Raw genomic sequence first — 20,665 nt, 5'->3', positions numbered from 1 at the left:
CAAATATCTTTCGATTGATATCTAAGGTCAATCAATATCAATATCTTTCAAATCTCTATCTTGCTTCTTTTTTTCCCTCATAAAATAAGGGTTCTATGGATTTCGAAATTCAAATTACTCAATTGATTTGTGTTTATAAATAAAGGCAGAACCCATTGATCATGGAAAATTTTTCTCACATTCATGTTGCTGTTGTATGTGTTTCTAAGTTGCTGTTTTATTGACTGAAATCTATTTTCTCTTTCACCCCTTTAATTGCATTTCAATATGACAACTGCCATGGATATGGTTAATAAGATTAATCCTAAGAAGGAAACATAGAACCTCAAAGTTAGGGTGATTAGGCTTTGGACTGTTCCTACTTTCACTGGTCAGCTTGTCCCAAATTCCATGGAGATGATTTTGGTTGATGAATCTGTGAGTTATAGTGGTCTAAATCTATTAAAAATTTTTGGCTATTTATTTTTTGTATTTAGATGTGTTTCTCCATACCTTTTTTATATCGAGGTCTGAAATTTTGTTTCATTTAATTTTTTTTTCTCTTTATTCGATTTGTCATTTATCATATTTTTAGTATAATTTATGTTGATTGGTAGGGGTGCAAGATACAAGCTACTGTTCAGAAGACTATGATTTACAGGTTCAAACAACTTCTGAGGGTCGAGTATATGTCATGAAGCTCTTCTCTGTTGTGCCAAACCAAGGATCTTATAGGGCCACTAGGCATCAGTTTAAGTTGATTTTCCAATTCAGGACCACTGTCAGGGATGCTATCTGCGATTTTATTCCAAAATCTGCTCTTACAATCTCTCCATTCACTGAACTTTTGGAAACCAAAGAGGATTCCGATTTCTTAGTTGTTATGTTGTGCTATTTGCTCCTACTTTTTGTTTGGAATGATTGCAGTCTTATTTCTTTGTGATTTGTAGAATGTTGCTTTGTTGTCATTATTTCCTAATAGTTTTTTTTCATATTTATTTCAGATGTGGTAGGTCTGTTGGTCTCTGTGTCGGAAGAGAAAGAATATGATAAAGATGGAAAGAAGATGAAGATGGCTGTGATGGAACTTGCTGAAAATGAGTTAGCTTTCTTTAATTTCTACCTCTTTCTCTTATTGAGATTCTTTTTTGTTTTCAGTGTGTTTATGTAGTCATGTTTCTAATAGTGTAGGTGATTTTGTTGGTTGTTTTCAGTTATAGGATTCGGTGTGCCTTATTTGGTGAATATGTTGATGAACTTAATCGATTTCTGTCTTCTGGGTATCCTGAATAGCCAGAGTGGTTTTACAACTTGCCAAAGTTAAGGTTTTTAGGGGTTATATCATGTAAATTTCATTTTAGGTGTGTCAGTTATCCAAGTTCACTTGGTTTTACCACTATATTCCTGTAACCAATGTATCTATTTTTTATTTTCAGGTAGAGTTGGACTTCAAAATGTTATGTTTGCATCAAAGCTTGGATTTAATCTTGACATCCCCGAGGTGGCAGCTTTTCAGAAAAGGTATATCTGTACATGTAGTTTCTGTAGTGTTTTTTGTTGTTGTTGCTATCATTTTTTACTTATTTAAGTTGGTGCTATATTTGTTAACAGTTCTATTCCATATGGAGTTAGTGCATCCCAACCCATTAGTTTGTATTGCAACTATCTTTAGTTATAATGTCTTAACATTTATAGACATGGTCTTATATTTTTAGGCTGGAACTTTTGTTGTACTAGCAAAGATAGCTGAAATAGTTGAGGATGGTATTTGGTGGTACTCTTCTTGTGTGTGTGGCAGAGGTGTTCAGGCAGAATCTAGGATTTATTTTTGTCAATTTTGCAACATCCATGTTATAAATGTGACTCCTAGGTATAAATATTTTACAATGCTTCCTTTGTGCTTTGTTAAATTGTGAATTATTTATGCGTAGTTGTTATTCTTAGGCCAGTATTTATGTGCATCTTAAAAAAATCTAGGTTTAGAGTGAATGTGTTGGTTGAGGACTCCACTGGTGTTTCTATTTTTGTCCTCTTTGATCGTGAGGCAAGTTTCCTACTGAATAAGACTTGTGCCCAACTGTTTGAACAACATGTTAAGGATGTTGATGTAAGTCAATCGAATGTTATATTCTTTCTGTGCTGAGTTTATTATTAAAGAGTTTTCTTATCCTTTGGTTTCTACCAATTCATTTTTTCTGTTGTGTATGTTTTATATTGTTCGTAGGTTGTGTTTGGCACACAGTCTCCTCCTATATTCCAAGAAATTGTTGGAAAAACTATGCTGTTCAAGGTCCTTTGTAGGCCTGTTGGGATGGATAAATTCAAAGGGACTTATCCAGTGAGGCGTGTTTGTGATGATGCTGCAATAGTTGGAATGTCTGAGCTCTCTAGTTCAGATTTGAGTCCTGAAAAGGTATAAAACGAAATTCAAACCTATTGTTTCATTTTAATAAAATCTTTCTTAAATTTTTCATCTTTTGGTTGTTCAACCTTTATTCATGTCTTATATTGGATGAGCTTTATATTATTCAAGGCTGAGTTTGTACCAAAAGGAGAAGGATCATTTGGGGAACCTTCTAAGGTTACCAAATCACCGAATTTGGGATTGACTCCTTCCAGCTTCTCTAAACTCTTTGTTGGTTCACCTCAATGTACCCAAAAGGAATCAACTGTTGTTGACATGGGAACTGATGAAGATGCTAAGGTTCCATGCTTCCAGTTTCTTCTATCATTTTTTCTATATTATTTTTCACCCTTTTTTGAGTTATGTTTAAATTGAACCTAATATGTTGGGTCATTTAATAGTGTCCTCTCCTCAACAGAAAGTCTATTGATGCTGTCATGGATAAGTTAAATGAAGTGGATAATTCTAAAAATTCATGTGATGAAGTTGATGAAAGTGAAGAGGTGAGTAGTGGTGTAGTTTTTTTTTTTGGACAGGCTGCTTAATTTTATGATCAAGTTCTTTTGACTAGAACTCATTAATTATCCCTCTAATTAGGTTTCTATTTTCATGCAATTTTTTACACTAGGAGTATGTGGTTGGCCTTAATCGAGGCTCTCTTGATGCTGAGAAAGATGTGAAGCCTTCGTTGAAGAGGTTGAGAAGATCCTTGAGGCTGCAATTTGATGAAGCTGATGAGTCTCGTGGCTCGGGGAATGATGGCTCCTCTGGACAGGGGGTTAATTGAGGTGGCTGCCCATGGTAGTTTGGTTGTGCCCATGTAATAGCATTTGATGCATTGGATTGTAGTAGATGAGAATACGTGTGTGTTTTCATGTTTTGTATAAGTTGTTTGGATTGTTTTTTGGGCATCTTTCTCATGTAATATATTAAGTGCTAGGGTTTGGACACTATATCATTAGCCACTAGGCAAATTAGCTATTTAGCCCTTTATGTTTGTACTTATTTCTTTGAAATTCAATAAAATGCAGTAGCTCTTTTATGATATAAAAATCTCTCATTCCACAATTTAGTTTATTCCTTTACTTATGTGGATTTGCCAAGTGAATGCTTTATGGTATTTAGATGACTGAATATTCATGTGTTGTTGAATTGATTTGTACTTTCTTGATATATCTATATTGAACAAGTTGAAAGTGATCTTTTGGCCATTTCTTTTGTTTGATGGATTTTTTAGCTGCATTTTGCCTAGAATGGTTAATGTAGCTTAGGTATTAAAAAAGTTCATTCTTTTTTATCCATCACAAGTTGGAAGTGATCTTTTGGTTATTTCTTTTATTTGATGGATTTCATAGGTGCATTTTGCCTAGAATGGTTAATGTAGCTTAGGTATTAAAAAGGTACATTCCTTTTTATCCATCACATCTCATGCTCCTAAAGTAGGAATTTTTTTTTAATTAAAATTGGTAGACTATAATTGTTATTAGGCAAAGAGGTCTACTTGCTAAAATGTCCTATTCAACTAGGGTAGTCTATTTTTCTTTCATATAAAACCAAAGGTTGTTCTTTTTTTGTTTGGTTTGGACATTCCATTTAGTTATTGTTCCTTGTGTTATCATTCTTTACCAAACAAAACTATGAGTGAATCATCTGTAGATGCTAAAAAGAGAAGAAAATTGGCAATGAAGAGGAAAAAAGATAAGACATTTGGAATAAGAAATGGTTAGTTGATTCTTTTGTCAATTATTGTTTATTTAACAAATGATGTATTACTTAGCTAGGGTATCTCACAAATTTTTTTTTCTTTCTATATTTTTCTTATATAGCTCAACCGCCTTTTTTTATCTCAGAGTATGCTAACTTGTGTTGGATCAATATATACTAATGGAGGTATATACATATGTGTAAGCAAGTATTTTCACTATGTTCTTATAAATAGTTGTTTATAATAAATGAGTATTGATATTATTTTATTCTTTAAGCTATTTTTTTTATGACTACATAAATGTTCTTTGTTAGATGAAGGTGTTATGCATGAATATCTTCGATGATGTATTCACAAGCTTTGTTGATATTAATGACCATGTATTGTTTGCATTAAGTGAGACGAAAGGTTTGTGTTTGGTCTTAGTAAATAATGCCAATACTTTTTCTTTCTTCTCTGTGTTAATTGGTAAACTTTTTTTGCTTCAACATATAATAGAACATTGATGTTCATTATTTTATAAATAGGATACTTGGACCATGGTGATTGTAATTACACTTACACATGGTGTGGTGCGGGCTTTTGGTATGCTGAACATGTTATCAGAGAATCTAAAGTTAGTCAACCAGTATTTTCAATGTGTTGCCTTAAAGGGAAAGTGCAATTACTATTGTTGAAGGAGCCACCTGAATTGTTGGTTTTGCTTCTGAGTGGAAATGATCCAAGGAGTAAACATTTTTTTAAGAATATTTAGGCATATAATAATTTGTTTTGCTTTACTTCTATTGGTGGAAGGGTTGACACGTCTCTTAGTAATGGATCAGGTCCGTCGCAATTTATTCTCTGTGGCCAGAATTACCATAGAATTGGTAGTTTACTTTCCGTGCCTGGGCAGCAACCGAAATTTGCTCAGTTGTATATTTTTGACACTGAGAATGAGCTGGCAAATAGAGAAGGAGTTTTTGGTATGGTTTGCGTATGGTTGATGAAATCCGAATTGTTGTATTTTCATATTTGTTTTCCATTTGTTTTTATATGTTTGTACTTGACAATTATTTTTATATGTAGCTTTAGCAGTCGTACGGGTTCTTTGGATTCAATATTAATTGAAGATTTATTAAAGATGCTTAATGAGAATAATATAGTTGCAAAATCTACTTGAATGGCCAAAGAGTTCTATCAGCAATGTCCTACTGAGGTTTTTTCCATTCGTTTGTTTAGACATCGAGCAGCAGACCCTCGAGTGTATAATGAGCCAACAGTTTCTGAAATTGCTGGTCTTATTGTTGGGGATTTTGATGGATTGGATACTGCACATGATATTATTGTTCAGTGGAGGAATGAAGACTTAAAACGCATTCATGAGACACATACATTGTACTGGCCGTTGTAATATCCTTTGCTATTCCCGTATGGTGAAGATGGATACCAGGAAGATATACCATACCGTTGGGTTAGAAGTAGAGAAATATACCAAAAAGACAAAGAGTTTCTCTACGGAAATTTGTTTTTTTTTCGAATCCAAGAACGAGAAAATGAGTTTGGGATGATACTCAAGTCTAGAAGGTTATTTCAAAAATTTATTGTTGATTCGTTTAGTATGGTTGAATCACAGCGTCTTATGTATATTAGATTTGACCAGAAGAATATAAGATCTCATATCTTGCAAGGGGTTGAAGAAGCCATGGAACGAGGAGATGTTGATGCGTGTTCCATTGGAACCAGGATTGTGTTACCGTCTTCTTTTACTGGGGGCAGAAGATACATGTTTAATAATTGTCAAGATGCTATGTTTATTTGCAAACAATATGGTTATCCTGATTTATTTATTACTATAACTTGCAACCCGAGTTGGCTGGAGTTTCAAAGATACACTGAACAGTCTCATATTGCTATATCTGATCGACTTGATCTTGCATGCAGGTTGTTTGAGTTGAAAATTCAATCTTTGATGACTGATTTGAAGGATGCAGTCTTCTTTGGACCTGTGAATGCGGGTAAGTTTTATGTGGTTATTTCTGCTTATTTAATAATGAGTTATATATGCAAAATTAAATTTTTCTTTTGTTTAGGGATGTATACAATTGAATTTCAAAAAAGGGGTTTGCCACATGCACATATTTTGGTTTGGCTTCAAAATGTGGGTAGGTTACAAACAACTTAAATCATGGATGAGGTTATATCAGCTGAGTTATCGGATCCAGTTAGATTTCCAAAGTTGTATAGTGTTGTTACCAAATATATGATTCATGGTCCTTGTGGTAAATTAAGACCTTCTTCTCCTTGCATGAGAAATGGTGGCTGTTCTAAATTCTATCTCAAGAAATTTGTTGACGCGACAGGTTTTGATAAAGATGGTTATCCAATATATAGAAGGCGAAATATGGGGATTACTTATAAAATAAAAGGTGTGGATGTGGATAATCAATTTGTTGTTCCTTATAATCCTGTGATCCTTATGAAATATCGAGCTCATATCAATTTGGAGTTTTGTAACAAGTCAAATGTCATTAAGTATTTGTTTAAATATATAAACAAGGGGCTAGACCACGTCACTGCGTCAATTAGAAATGTAAAAACTCAGGAACACGGTGGTCAAGATGTTGATGAGATTAAGCAATTCTATGATTGTCGCTATCTAGCGCCTTGTGAATCTGCTTGGAGACTATTTGCATTTGATATTCATCATAAGTGGCCATCTGTTCAGCGGTTGATATTCCATTTGCCTGGAAAGCAGAATCTATTATTCACTGATCATGATAAGATTCTTGAAATTGTTTGAGAAGAACAAGTATAAGGATACAATGTTTACTGCGTGGATGCGAGCTAATCTTAAGTTCCCGCATGGTAATCAATTATTATATTCTAAATTTCCAAACCATTCTATTTACTTGCGTGATTCTCAAGAATGGGTTCCAAGGCAGAGAGGGTTCTCAATTGGAAGGCTAACTTTTATCCATGTTGGTTCGGGTGAGATATTTTATCTGTGTTTGCTACTGAATGTTCAGAGGGGTTGTAAAAGTTTTGAAAGCACCCACACTGTTGATGGTGTTGTATATGATTCTTTTCAAGGCTGCGTGCAATGCTCTTGGTTTATTGAGTAATGATCAGGAGTTCATTGATGCTATTAAAGAAACTGCATAATTGTCATTTGGTTTTCAGTTGCGTCAGTTGTTTTTTACACTGTTAGCATCTAATTCAATGAACAAACCTGAGTTGGTTTGGAGAGACACTTGGAGATTGTTAGCTGATGACATTTTATATTATAGAAGACGGGAGTTGCAATTGCAAGGTATTTTTTCAAAGTACTATTCTATTTATTATTATTGAGTAAGTTTATTTGTAGATGGTTATATCATGATAAGTTTACCTTTTATTTGTAATTCATGTGCCTTTTTTTTCTTCACTTACAGCGTAGAGCTCGTGATGACAGAAGAGGAACTTGAAGTTCTTTGTTTGATTAAAGTTAAAAAATTATTGCAAATGAATCACAGAAGCTTGAAAGATTTTTCCCAAATGCCTTTTCCTAATCAGGATTTGGTTTCCCATTTTTCAAATTCTATGATTATGAATGAGATGAATTATGATGTAGATCAACTTCGGGAGGAACATGATGTAAATTTGGACAAATTGACAGATGAGCAAAAACTGATCTATGAAAGAATAATTGATACAGTTGCAAATAATTCTTTTTTGTGTATGGATTTGGTGGAACTGGAAAAACATTTCTGTGGAGATTGTTGTCTTCCCGTCTTCGATCAGAACAGAGAATTGTTTTAAATGTTGCTTCTAGTGGTATTGCATCTTTATTGCTCCCTAATGGGAGGACTGCGCACTCATTGTTTTACATCCCCATTGAGCTGAATGAGGAATCTGTTTGTAGTATTAAGAAGGATAGTCAACAAGCAGAACTCATCTGTTGTGCTTCTCTAATAATATGGGATGAGGCGCTGACAAACCCCAACTTGAGGGTTTATCTTGTGCTAATTTCAGGGGTTTTATCAATGATTCCACACACTTTCTATATGAAAATACAAGATTTTGCATTCCTTTCCTAGTTTCGCCTCATGAATGAAAACATGCTTATTTTGCACTAAAATAGATACATTTCCAATCTTCTCTTGATGCCATTCGATGCCGTGACTTGTGTGTTAAGTGGTTTCAGGATATAGAGTAGGAATGGACCGAAAAAGAGAAGGAAGACGGGTACAAAGGAAGGAAGCATGAGGATTAAGCTTTGGAGATTTCCACATGGGCGCGTGCGCGCACCTTGCGCGCCCGCGCGGATAGGGCAACGTGGAGCCGAAGCCAAGAGCCGGCTTGAGAAGCGGCTAAGCCAGGATCTTCATGGGCGCACACGCGTACATCACGCCTCCGCGCACATTACAAGACGTCTCAACGGCGCGTGCGCGTGCCTTGCGCGTGCGCGCCGATTTGCGAATATGATTTTTTAAGAAGTCACGTGACTTAGGCGTGGAGGCAGTTAAGGATTCCACTCTTGGAGAAACACCTTGGCGGGAAAAGCTTAAGAAGACCAAAGGAACAAGGGTTAAGGACACTTTTAGTTCATTTCTTCTAGATCTAGATATTTTCCTTTTTTTGGAGAGGAGAGAGAGTTAGTTACACTTTTTTGGGAGGAGAAGAGGGAGATTCCAAGCTTCACTAGGGTTCATCCTCTTCTAATTTCTGAATTTTCAATGACTTTTTGGTGAGATCCATTACAATTCTCACTCTACTTTGTTCATGTCATAGATTTCCTTCTCCAATTTCAAGTAGTAGATACAATTGATCAATTCTCATAGATCTAGAATTCAACTTTGTAATTTTGGATTTCATCTCTATTTTGGATTTTCATTGCTACTCTTTGAGACTTGTTGTTAGCTCTTTGTGTTGCAATACTTTCAATTTGACTTTTCTTCTCATTTTACTATGACTTTCCTTCTTGCTCACTACATGTTTGATAAAATGACAGCACTAGCTATGGAGTAGAATTTTCACACTTGGCATAGGGTTTGGTCCTTGGAAGAAGTTGAATAGTTGTATCAATAGTTGATTTAGAATTAGGGATTGCTAGTTGGCTTGGAGTGCACTAAAGCTAGATTCCCATAAGGTGAAGCTAGGACTTGTGACTCAAGTTGATTACTTTCATTTGACCTTCCTCTATGCCTAGGGGATAACTAAATGGAGCAAGGCCTAATTGTTGTCAACATTGAATGGACTATAAGGATAGGATTTCAATTGCCAACCCTAAGCCAAGTCTTTTGATAATTGATTGTTTGTTTCTCATTGCTTTGCTAAAACCTTCAAAGAATTCCAACAAAGCTTACTAAATCAATAAGATGCACACTTTGGCAATTCCAAGGGAGAACGACTCGGGAGACTAGTACTCTCGGATATAGATTGTAGATTTGTTTGATGAAGGATTTTGCGTCGGTTTAGACTATACTACGATTGATCATTTGATAATTTCTATACCGGCAAAAATCTATTTGTCAAAATGGCGCCGTTGCCGGGGAATTTGCTTAGTGTGCCATGTTATTGTTTTGGATTAAGTATGTATATATGTACATAGTTGCACTTCATTGTAAATTGCTCAATTGACTAACTCCTCATCGTTACAATGAATTCCATTTCCCCTTCATTGCATGACGCGTTCACAACCGAATCCGAGCTTAGCCCCTTTTGATCCGGAAATAGAACGAACTTTGTTTCATATTAGACAAGCTCGAAGGCGGCTAAGATTTGGAAAGGGTGAAGAGGTTTTCACCACCTCAACCACCTTACTACAAGTGAACATTGAACCGTCACTCAAAGAAGGCATTAATCATACTCCCACCAATCTCACTAACAACTCTTCTTTTGTTTTAGGTACTAATACCATGGATGCTCCAAGGAGAGTCACTATCAAGGAAGCGGGTGCACCGGATTATGTCCTTCAACCCCTTCATGTGACTCACCCCAATTTGAATGCGAACTTTGAATTGAAGACCGCTTTGATCAATCTCCTACCCAAGTTTCACGGACTTCCCGCACAAGACCCTATTCGACATCTCAAGGACTTCCACCGCATATGCTCGACCACTAGACGGGAAGGTTCCGATGAAGTTGCTATATGGTTGTTTGCTTTCCCTTTCTCTCTTGAGGACAAGGCCAAAGAATGGTTCTACACTCTCTCTAGTGAAGTTACCTCCGATTGGGACCTACTTAGAAGGGGATTCTTGGATAAATTCTTGCCCCCGGAAAAGATGGATAGGCTAAGGAAAGAAATGTCTTGTATTGTGCAAGGTGAGACGGAACCACTATATGAGTATTGGGAACGGTTTCGCAAACTACTAGATGCGTGCCCTAATCACATGCTCGACACTCAAGTATTGCTTGGATACATATGTCAAGGGATGCGAGAGCAAGATAGAACCCTCTTGGACACTTCTAGCAATGGTTCTTTGTCCAAATATAAAACCGCGGAGGAGGCATGGCAACTTATTATTGACTTAGCCGAATCCAATCAACATATGAGGCGAAGAGTCAACCGTCCAAGGACCGTGAACGAGGTATCAACTAGTAGTGAAGCCACCGCTCTAACTCAATCCTTGAATGAGATGACATCCGTCTTGAGGCAACTCCAATTGAATCAACAACAACCACAACAACCTCAATCATATCAACAACACCCTCCATCATCTCAACAACACAACCAACAACAATTGGTCCCTCAAAGAGTATGTGGCATTTGCTCTTGCTACTCTCACTACACGGATGAGTGCCCAAACCTTCAAGAAGACAACACTTTGGCGGCCACCCATAATTTCTATGACCGCCCCAATCAAGGGTACTACCAAGGAGGTAATCCTAACCAAGGGCACCCTTATCAAGGAGGAGGCTACAACCAAGGAAGTGGACACAATAATCAAAATTGGAAAGACAATCATCAACAAGGGAATAGGGATAACAACAACAATGGAGGAGGTCAAAGATGGAACAACAACTCGCAAAATTTCTCACAAAACCGACCATACAACTTACAAAATCAACCATACAATCAACAAAACCCACAAAGAAACTACCAAGCATATCAACCACCACATCAAAGACCACCACCCAATCAATCACAAGCTCCTCAACTCACATATGCAACCACCCCCTCCAACCAAGACGAAACACTCCGGACCATTATCCAAGGCCAAAAGGAATTACAAAACACACTTGCTTCCGGCCTTACCGGCCTCACCTCTACATTACAAGCTCTTCTTGCACGTATGGACACACCATCGACCCCCACTCCTCAACCCCCAATCCAAAGTGCCATTCCCTCTCAACCTCAACCAAATCCAAAAGGGGGCATCAATGCCATCACCCTTAGATCTGGTACACAACTAAAAGAGAAGGAAGCAAAGGACCCAAGTCCTATCACAACCACCCAAGGGGAAGAGAGAATAGATATAGAAGAGGTAGTGGAAGAGGAGACACCACAAGCCACAGTTGAAGATGAAACCCAACCAACAAGGGAGACAACCAAGGCCAAAAGAACCTTGGAAGAAGAAATTGCTCAACCACTTCCATTTCCAACACTTGCAAAGAAAGCAAAAAAGCGCATAGAACTCGACCCCAAAATGGTAGAAATGTTCAAGAAAGTTGAGGTAACCATCCCCCTCTTTGATGCCATCCATCAAGTTCCTAGATATGCTAAATTCCTCAAAGATTTATGCATAAACAAGGATAGAATTCTTGAATTGGAAACCATCCCATTGGGGAGTTCTATTTCCGCTTTGATGGGAACATTACTGGAGAAGTGTGATGACCCGGGCCCTTGTATGGTCACTTGCACCGTCAATGGAGTTCAATTTAGAGATTGTATGTGTGACCTCGGAGCATGTGTTAGCATCTTGCCGCTCTCCGTTTATCGGGTATTGAACTTGCCCCCACTAAAAAGGTCGACGGCAAGATTTGTCCTAGCGGATAAAAGCATAATAACCGTAGCGCGTGTTGCGGAAGATGTATTGGTGAATATAAAGGGGTTGGTGTTTCCGATTGACTTCTATGTCCTTGAAATGCCGTCAAGCGAAACCGAGAGAGCATCCTCTATCCTACTTGGAAGGCCCTTCTTGAGAACCTCTAGATTTAAGCTTGATGCTTATTCGGGGAACTACTCATTTGAAATTGATGGAAGAATTGTAAGCTTTAGCCTAGAGGAAGCAATGAAGCATCCACCGGAGAACCATTCTCTATTTCGGTGTGACCCAATCGATAACATAGTAGCCGAAGTGCATCTTGCAAGATTAGATGAGAAGTACATGGTCAAAGAGGCAAATGAAGAGTCAAGCGAACTAAATACCACACATCATACAAGCCATCCGGAGACTCAAACTTCAAGGAATGACAAGAAGATGGAATTGAAGCCACTACCACCTCACTTAAGGTATTCATACCTTGATGAAGCCCAAAAGCTACCCGTGATAATTGCACAAGAGTTAACTCCTCAACAAGAAGAAAAATTGCTGAATGTATTGAGGAAAAACAAAAGGGCAATTGGGTGGAGTTTGGCGGATCTAGTGGGAATAAGCCCCCAAGTATGCGAGCACCGCATATTTCTTGAAGAAGGAGCAAGACCGGTCCGACAACCTCAAAGGAGACTCAACCCAACTATTCTTGAGGTGGTAAAGAAAGAAGTCACTAAGCTACTTGAGGCGGACATCATCTATCCTATCTCGGATAGTGAATGGGTAAGCCCGGTCCAAGTAGTGCCCAAGAAGTCCGGAGTGACAACAATCAAAAACGAAAGTGGTAAACTTATAGCAACAAGAGTGCAGAATTCTTGGAGAGTATGCATAGACTACCGAAGATTGAATGCGGCCACAAGAAAAGACCACTTTCCACTACCATTTATCGATCAAATGCTTGATCGGTTAGCCGGTAAATCATACTATTGTTTTCTTGATGGCTACTCTGGATACTTCCAAATTCATATTGCTCTAGAAGACCAAGAAAAAACCACATTTACTTGCCCCTTTGAAACGTATGCTTACAAGCGTATGCCATTTGGCCTATGCAATGCACCGGCAACGTTTCAAAGATGCATGATGAGCTTATTTGCGGACTTTCTAGAGCAATCGATGGAAGTTTTCATGGATGATTTTAGTGTGTATGGTGAGTCATTTGAGCATTGCTTAGGTAACCTTGAAAAAGTCTTAGAAAGATGCACCAAAACAAACCTTGTCTTAAATTTTGAGAAATGTCATTTCATGGTCAAACAAGGCATTGTTTTGGGACACATAGTATCAAAGGAAGGCATCTCCGTAGATCCGGCAAAGATAAATGTCATATCTAGTTTACCTTACCCCTCCTCCGAGAGGGAAGTCCGTTCTTTTCTTGGACATGCAGGATTCTACCGGAGATTCATCAAGGACTTTAGCAAGGTGGCCCTACCTCTTTCTCGATTACTACAAAAAGACACCGAATTTGAGATGAGCAAGGAATGTATGGAAGCATATGACAAACTCAAGGTAGCATTGACACAAGCCCCTATTGTACGAGGACCCAATTGGACTCAACCCTTTGAAATCATGTGTGATGCTTCGAATTATGCGATAGGAGCCGCGTTAGCACAACGCGAAGGTAAGATTCCCTATGTCATAGCTTATGTTTCCAAAACATTAGACGGAGCCCAATCCAACTACACCACTACCGAAAAGGAACTTCTAGCTATTGTTTTTGCCTTGGACAAGTTCCGAGCCTATCTTCTTGGTTCCAAGGTAGTAGTGTACTCGGATCACGCGGCACTAAAGTACTTGTTGGCAAAAAAGGGATCCAAACCGAGATTAATTCGTTGGGTACTCTTATTACAAGAATTTGATTTGGAAATCAAAGATAGGAGCGGTGCCCAAAACCTAGTGGCGGACCATTTAAGTCGCCTCGAACACACAAAAGGCGACACCACTCCTATCAATAATTCCTTTCCTTTAGATGCTTTGCATGCAATCTCGGAAGTGGTTCCTTGGTATGCCCCAATAGCAAACTATTTGGTTTCACGCACTTTCCCTCCCAATCTCAACAAACACCAAAAGGATAAGCTGAAAAGCGAATCCAAATACTATATTTGGGATGATCCCTATTTGTGGAGGTGTGGAGCGGACCAAATAGTGCGACGGTGCATACCTCAAACCGAATTCCAAGCAATCTTGGACGCTTGCCATGCTTCCGAAGGAGGTGGTCACTATGGGCCCCAAAGAACGGCAAGAAAAATCCTTGATTGCGGATTTTGGTGGCCAACTCTTCTCAAAGATGCTTCTCTCTATTGCAAATCTTGTCCCCAATGTATTAGGTTTGGAGATATTTCCAAGAAGGACGAAATTCCCCAACAAAATATGCTTTTTTGCGAAATCTTTGACGTATGGGGAATCGACTTCATGGGACCATTTCCAAACTCCAATGGTTTTCTCTACATCTTGTTAGCCGTCGATTATGTGTCAAAATGGGTTGAGGCAATCCCCACCCGAACGGATGACGCTAATGTTGTGTATTCTTTTGTGAGGAACAACATCATTTGTCGCTTTGGCGCCCCAAGAGCAATCATAAGTGACCAAGGATCCCACTTTTGCAACAAAAGAATAGACGGCCTCATGAGAAAATATGGCATCATCCACAAAGTCGCCACGGCTTACCACCCTCAGACAAACGGCCAAGCCGAAGTCTCTAACCGGAAAATCAAGCATGTGTTAGAAAGGATTGTAAAGCCGAATAGGAAAGATTGGAGCATCAAACTCCCCGATGCACTGTGGGCCTATCGAACGGCTTACAAGACACCCATTGGCATGAGCCCCTTCCGGCTTGTATATGGCAAAGCATGTCACCTACCGGTAGAGATTGAACATAAAGCTTATTGGGCCGTAAAGGAGTGTAATATGAGCTTGGGTGGGGCCGGAGTAGAGAGAAAGCTTCAATTGGCTGAATTAGAATGTATGAGATTGGAAGCTTACGACAACTCCAGACTTTATAAGAAAAAGTTGAAAGGCATCCATGACAAGAACATTAGGAGAAAAGAATTCCAACCCGGTGACCTATTCCTTCTCTACAATTCAAGGTTGAGATTACTACCCGGAAAGCTTAGATCAAGGTGGGATGGGCCCTACCAAGTGGAGAAAGTAGAACCTTATGGAGTCTATCACTTGCGCCACCCATCAAGCCCGGACATCTTCAAGGTAAACGGGCACCGTCTCAAATTGTATCATGGTGAGCAAAGAAAGAACGCCAAGGAATTTGAAGTGTTCCTCTTGAGGGATGCAACTCTTGAATAAACACTATAAGCTGCTGAAAGTCCAACTTAAGGACATTAAACAAAAGTGCTAGGTGGGAGACACCCCACCATGGTAAGATCTTCCTTTGAGACTTGTACATAGACACTTGACTTCATGTTTATTAGCTAGATTTTAATGACAACTCCCCTCCATTTGTTGACTTCATTAGCTATAGTGCTTAAGTGGCTGTATGGAAAGGGGGGTTTGAAATGTTGAAAATGGTGTAACCACTTGCAAATTTAGAAAAACCCACCCCTCTGCGCGTGCGTGCACATGGCGCGTCCGCGCACATGAGCAAACTCCGCCAATCGACGCGCAAGCGCATGGCGTGCGTCCGCGCCGATCGCTTTGCTGCCCCCCTAGTACATTCTACAGAGAGTTAAGCCTCTCTCAAGCCTACACTAAGCCACCAGCCCAACACCCTTGCCGCGTGCGCGCACCTGGCGCGCACGCGTCCATCCAAAGCAAGCACGGAATGCGCGCGCGCGCCACAGCCGCGCACGCGCCCTTTCACTCTGTACTCCTCTCTGGGCCATTTCACAGAGAGTTGAGCCCCCTCCAGGCCCCTCTCATGCCTGGGGCACAACCACGAGGACGCGCGCGCGCACTGTGCGCGCGCGCGCCAAAACGCGCTGCAGCCATCTCTGGTACTTCTTCCAGAGAGTTAGGCCACCCCTATGCCTCTCCTGTGCCCCCAGCCCAAGCGCATGGGCGCGCACGCGACCTGCACGCGCGCGTGCCCCTAGCCCACCTCGCTCCCTGCGCGAGCGCGCACCGCGCGCGCACGCGCCGGTGATCGACGCCTTAAAAAATAAAAGGGACACACTCACCCCTTCATTCTCATTCCACCTCTCTTCTTTTTCCATATCTTTCTACATCTCACAAGGTATTATACTAGGCCCCCTCTTAGTCCATTAATCTGTCATTTAATTGCACCATCTTTTAGGTAGCTTCCTTCTTCTTTTTCTTCTCTCCTCCCTCTTTCTCTAGTTCCTCCCTTGGGATGTCTTTGCTCCCTCTTCTCTCTCAATCCAATTCTTCATGAGCATTTGGGTCTCAAACTAACTTACATTCATAGATGAATGGTGTTACTTACTTTTCTTGCACTCAATATGCATTACATTCAGTAATAATGGATTGTGGAAAGTTACATTGCTCTCATTTTCACATAATCACATACTACTTGAGGGATGCACACCAAGTGTTCGATGAAAGGCACACTTGAATTTTAGCCTTATTGTGATTACCTTGCCTCTCAACCAAGCACTTTTGAGTGCATCCCCACTTTCCACAAACCATTCATCCCCATTTTCTTAGCTTGCCTTCTACTTATGGCCCCTAAGGGTATGTGCCTCTCATGCCTCTTCCTTGCATGCTTAAACTACCCTTGCACCACATGAAAATTATTTGCCTTGCTCTTCACACATTATCCTAGTTACATGTTGCAGCTGTCATGTAACAAAGATACCCATATTCTATGGCATAACTTTCATTACATAGAGCTCATGTACCTCCATTTCTTTGGGTTTGATATTTTCCTTTCTTGCTTCTACAGGATGGTCATCAAAAGGGACAACGGGAAAGGCCCCAAGAAGCCGGCCTCCAATAGAGCGCGCCAAGAACTAACGGCCAAGCCCCTCCTGAAGAAGACTAAGGGCCCCGTTGACGTTCTAGAGAAGGACAACCCTTCCAAGGATTCAAACAAGTTTCCCAACCGTTACTGCGAACTTGTTTACTCCAGAATGATTGAAAGGAATTACCATCCGGAACCCCTCCTAGTCTTACCGGCTCACCTCAGTCCGATTGTGATGCCACATATTGACCGGAGGCATTGGAGATTCCTCTTGAGGCAACCAACGGAGGCCAATCTCTCATGGGTGGTGGAATTCTACTCCAACTTCCACTCACCTCATCTCACATCAATATTTGTGCGCCGAAAATAAGTGTCGGTCACCGTGGAAACCATCCGTGAAGTCCTTGGAATTGCACCGTCAACGGATGCATATGACGCCTACCAAGAAGTCTTGGCTACATGCGTTGACCGCGCATTCGATTGGAGCGCAATCCTCCGCGTCATTGCTTTACCCGACGCATATTGGATTCGGGGGACCATAAAGCGAAGACCCAAGGGTTTAGATGTCCGCCACCTCACTCAAGAAGCCACGGCATGGGCCCAAATTCTAGCTCACTACGTGCTCCCAAGCACACATGGGTCATCCATCACCGCCGAGCTTGCCTTATTGATATGGTGCATCTTGACCGAGAAACCGGTCGACGTTCCGCATGCCATCCGCCAATCCATGGGGCGCATTCATGCCAAGGGAAATCTTCCATTCCCCGCTTTAGTGACGGCATTAGTTGCGAAAGCCGGCGTCAACCGGGAGACTAAAGATAGGTGAACCTCAATACCGGTAGATGGTGATATCATTCCGACCAAGAGATGCCTCAAGCCTCCGGAAGTCACCAAGGACATTGAACTGCCCACACCAACTGGCCACGCTACCACTTCATCTACATCACAAAAATCGGCCGCCCAACGCCTTGAAGACCTTCACAACAAATTCGACCGTTATGAGAGGCGCAACCAACGCCGCTATGCTCATGTGAAGAAGCTTTTAAGCATAATCACCCCACCTATGGAGGAACCCGATATCTCCACCTCCACCGCAACTTCAAGCGGTGATAGCAATGGCACTGGAGATGTGGCACGCTCGGAGCTCAATCAACCACTGCACCTAACCTCTAGCACGGAGGACCGTGCTAAGTTTTAAGTGTGGGGAGGTCGGCCGACCGATCTCCGTAGGTAACATCTAAATAAATCTGAATAAATTAGGATAGGTTGCATGATTAGGTTTTAGTTAGCACCATTCGCATGATAAGTCTGCTTGGTTGGAACAATGAAATTCTCTCTTAGGAAAACCAACACTTTGGGGCAACCATGGCATTGCAAAATTTTAAATACTTTGATGCAAAAGTTGCATGAAGAATTATATTTTGGAACATGGTTTTGAGCTAAGAACACAAGCTTGTGAGATTTGAGCCTAATGGTGTGGTTACATCTTATAACCACTTATCTTTCCTTCTTGTGCGCATTATTCTCCTTCCATGACTGTAATCTTTGATTTGTTTGACTCTTTATGTCCATTATTTGGTGTATTCATGCATTTATATGATTGAGGCCATCATTTCATTAGCTCACTCACCCAAACGGCCTCACCTTCTATCTTCCTTTGTTAGCCAAACTTGAACCTACGATTAACCCACTTTGTTCTTAATTTAGCACATTACAAGCCTTAAAGCGGAAAACAATAAAAGTCCTTATTTGGATCTTTGATCAGCTTAGGCTAGTGTGTGTGAGTATCATTCAAGTGTGGGAACCTTGGGGCATTGGGTGGATAAAAGGGTATTTTGTATTATTATTGAAATATTGGGAATTGGGTACACACTCGTGAATTGATCAAATGTAAAACCTTATGCATTGACGCTCTTGTATATAAAAAAAATGAGAAAAACAAAAGAACAAAAGAAAAAGAAGAACAATATGGAAAAGAAAAGAAAAATAGAAAAAGAAAAAAAAAATATAATAAAAGGGGACAAAATGTCCCAAAGTGAAGCTCAAGAGGAATCAATGCATAAGTATTGTGAAACGAAAAGAAAATGCATGAGTATGTGGAAAAGTGAGGAATGGGTAGTTAGGATAGTACTTAATTGTATAGGTCATTATATAGGGTAGGTGGGAAAGTTTAAGTTAATCAAAGATTCAAATCCTAAGCCCACTAGCCATATATGACCCTACCTTGACCCTAACCCCATTACAACCTAGGAAAAGACCTCATGATAATTGTATGCATGCACTGAATAATTGTTGATTGTTAGATGAAAAACAAATCTTGGAAAGCATGATTAGGGGAGAATTGAGAGAATAAACCCCAAACACCAAGTAATTAGAGTGCAAACACTTCCGATGAGGGTTCGATGCTCAATCCTTTGATTCCCGGCTCTCGCGAGCATTCCTCATGCAAGGCTGCACATATTGCATTTGATGCTTAGAAAGTGGCAAGTCCTATGCTTTGACCACCATCATGTCCCATGTGCTCGCATATGTCCTAAGAAGGCTAATTTGTTCCCAACCAAGTGGATAGTAGCACTAGTCATAGTTGCATGCATATAAGTAGGTTGCACTTCATGAGTCTTATACTTTTGCGATCCCTCGGTCTTTTGTGTTTCTTTGCATTTCTCTAAGCATGAGGACATGCTAGGATCTAAGTGTGGGGAGGTTGACAAACCCCAACTTGAGGGTTTATCTTGTGCTGATTTCAGGGGTTTTATCAATGATTCCACACACTTTCTATATGAAAATACAAGATTTTGCATTCCTTTCCTAGTTTCGCCTCATGAATGAAAACATGCTTATTTCGCACTAAAATAGATACATTTCCAATCTTCTCTTGATGCCATTCGATTCCGTGACTTGTGTGTTAAGTGGTTTCAGGATATAGAGTAGGAATGGACCGAAAGAGAGAAGGAAGACGGGTACAAAGGAAGGAAGCATGAGGATTAAGCTTTGGAGATTTCCACATGGGCGCGTGCGCGCACCTTGCGCGCCCGCGCGGATAGGGCAACGTGGAGCCGAAGCCAAGAGCCGGCTTGAGAAGCGGCTAAGCCAGGATCTTCATGGGCGCGCACGCGTACATCACGCCTCCGCGCACATTACAAGACGTCTCAACGGCGCGTGCGCGCCGATTTGCGAATATGATTTTTTAAGAAGTCACGTGACTTAGGCGTGGAGGCAGTTAAGGATTCCACTCTTGGAGAAACACCTTGGCGGGAAAAGCTTAAGAAGACCAAAGGAACAAGGGTTAAGGACACTTTTAGTTCATTTCTTCTAGATCTAGATATTTTCCTTTTTTTGGAGAGGAGAGAGAGTTAGTTACACTTTTTTAGGAGGAGAAGAGGGAGATTCCAAGCTTCACTAGGGTTCATCCTCTTCTAATTTCTGAATTTTCAATGACTTTTTGGTGAGATCCATTACAATTCTCACTCTACTTTGTTCATATCATAGATTTCCTTCTCCAATTTCAAGTAGTAGATACAATTGATCAATTCTCATAGATCTAGAATTCAACTTTGTAATTTTGGATTTCATCTCTATTTTGGATTTTCATTGCTACTCTTTGAGACTTTTTGTTAGCTCTTTGTGTTGCAATACTTTCAATTTGACTTTTCTTCTCATTTTACTATGACTTTCCTTCTTGCTCACTACATGTTTGATAAAATGACAGCACT

At 40.1% G+C, this 20,665-nt stretch overlaps 2 protein-coding genes across 2 annotated transcripts; both read left to right on the top strand.

Annotated features, from left to right (window-relative positions):
- Positions 1-2,491: 2,491 nt before the first annotated feature.
- Positions 2,492-3,170, top strand: LOC110264628 (uncharacterized). Its single transcript, XM_088493084.1, has 3 exons — positions 2,492-2,683; positions 2,785-2,886; positions 3,015-3,170. Exons 1-3 carry the CDS (start codon positions 2,492-2,494, stop codon positions 3,168-3,170), a joined length of 450 nt encoding a protein of 149 aa, XP_088349210.1.
- Positions 3,171-5,250: 2,080 nt separating this feature from the next.
- LOC148552873 (uncharacterized) lies at positions 5,251-7,868 on the top strand. The gene is made up of 6 exons (XM_088494739.1): positions 5,251-5,465; positions 5,688-6,085; positions 6,275-6,864; positions 7,097-7,165; positions 7,251-7,380; positions 7,681-7,868. The coding sequence occupies exons 1-6, from the start codon at positions 5,251-5,253 to the stop codon at positions 7,866-7,868; spliced, it is 1,590 nt and encodes a 529-aa protein (XP_088350865.1).
- The last annotated feature ends 12,797 nt before the right edge of the window (positions 7,869-20,665 follow it).

This window comes from Arachis ipaensis, chromosome B7 (assembly GCF_059453495.1).
Source record: "Arachis ipaensis isolate K30076 ecotype BB chromosome B7, ASM5945349v1, whole genome shotgun sequence".
In the NCBI taxonomy this organism is placed as follows: domain Eukaryota; kingdom Viridiplantae; phylum Streptophyta; class Magnoliopsida; order Fabales; family Fabaceae; genus Arachis; species Arachis ipaensis.
This window is presented reverse-complemented; position numbering and strand designations above follow the sequence as displayed.

What these genes read in the sequence shown, in the direction of transcription:
- LOC110264628 (XM_088493084.1), top strand. Translation starts at nt 2,492, where the DNA reads ATGAGCTTTATATTATTCAAGGCTGAGTTTGTACCAAAAGGAGAAGGA. An exon ending in GAACTGATGAAGATGCTAAG is followed by an intron (nt 2,684 to 2,784) that starts GTTCCATGCTTC and finishes GTCATTTAATAG; the next exon opens with TGTCCTCTCCTCAACAGAAA. An exon ending in AAGTTGATGAAAGTGAAGAG is followed by an intron (nt 2,887 to 3,014) that starts GTGAGTAGTGGT and finishes TTACACTAGGAG; the next exon opens with TATGTGGTTGGCCTTAATCG.
- LOC148552873 (XM_088494739.1), top strand. Translation starts at nt 5,251, where the DNA reads ATGGCCAAAGAGTTCTATCAGCAATGTCCTACTGAGGTTTTTTCCATT. An exon ending in ATTCATGAGACACATACATT is followed by an intron (nt 5,466 to 5,687) that starts GTACTGGCCGTT and finishes TGATTCGTTTAG; the next exon opens with TATGGTTGAATCACAGCGTC. An exon ending in ATGATTCTTTTCAAGGCTGC is followed by an intron (nt 7,166 to 7,250) that starts GTGCAATGCTCT and finishes TTTGGTTTTCAG; the next exon opens with TTGCGTCAGTTGTTTTTTAC.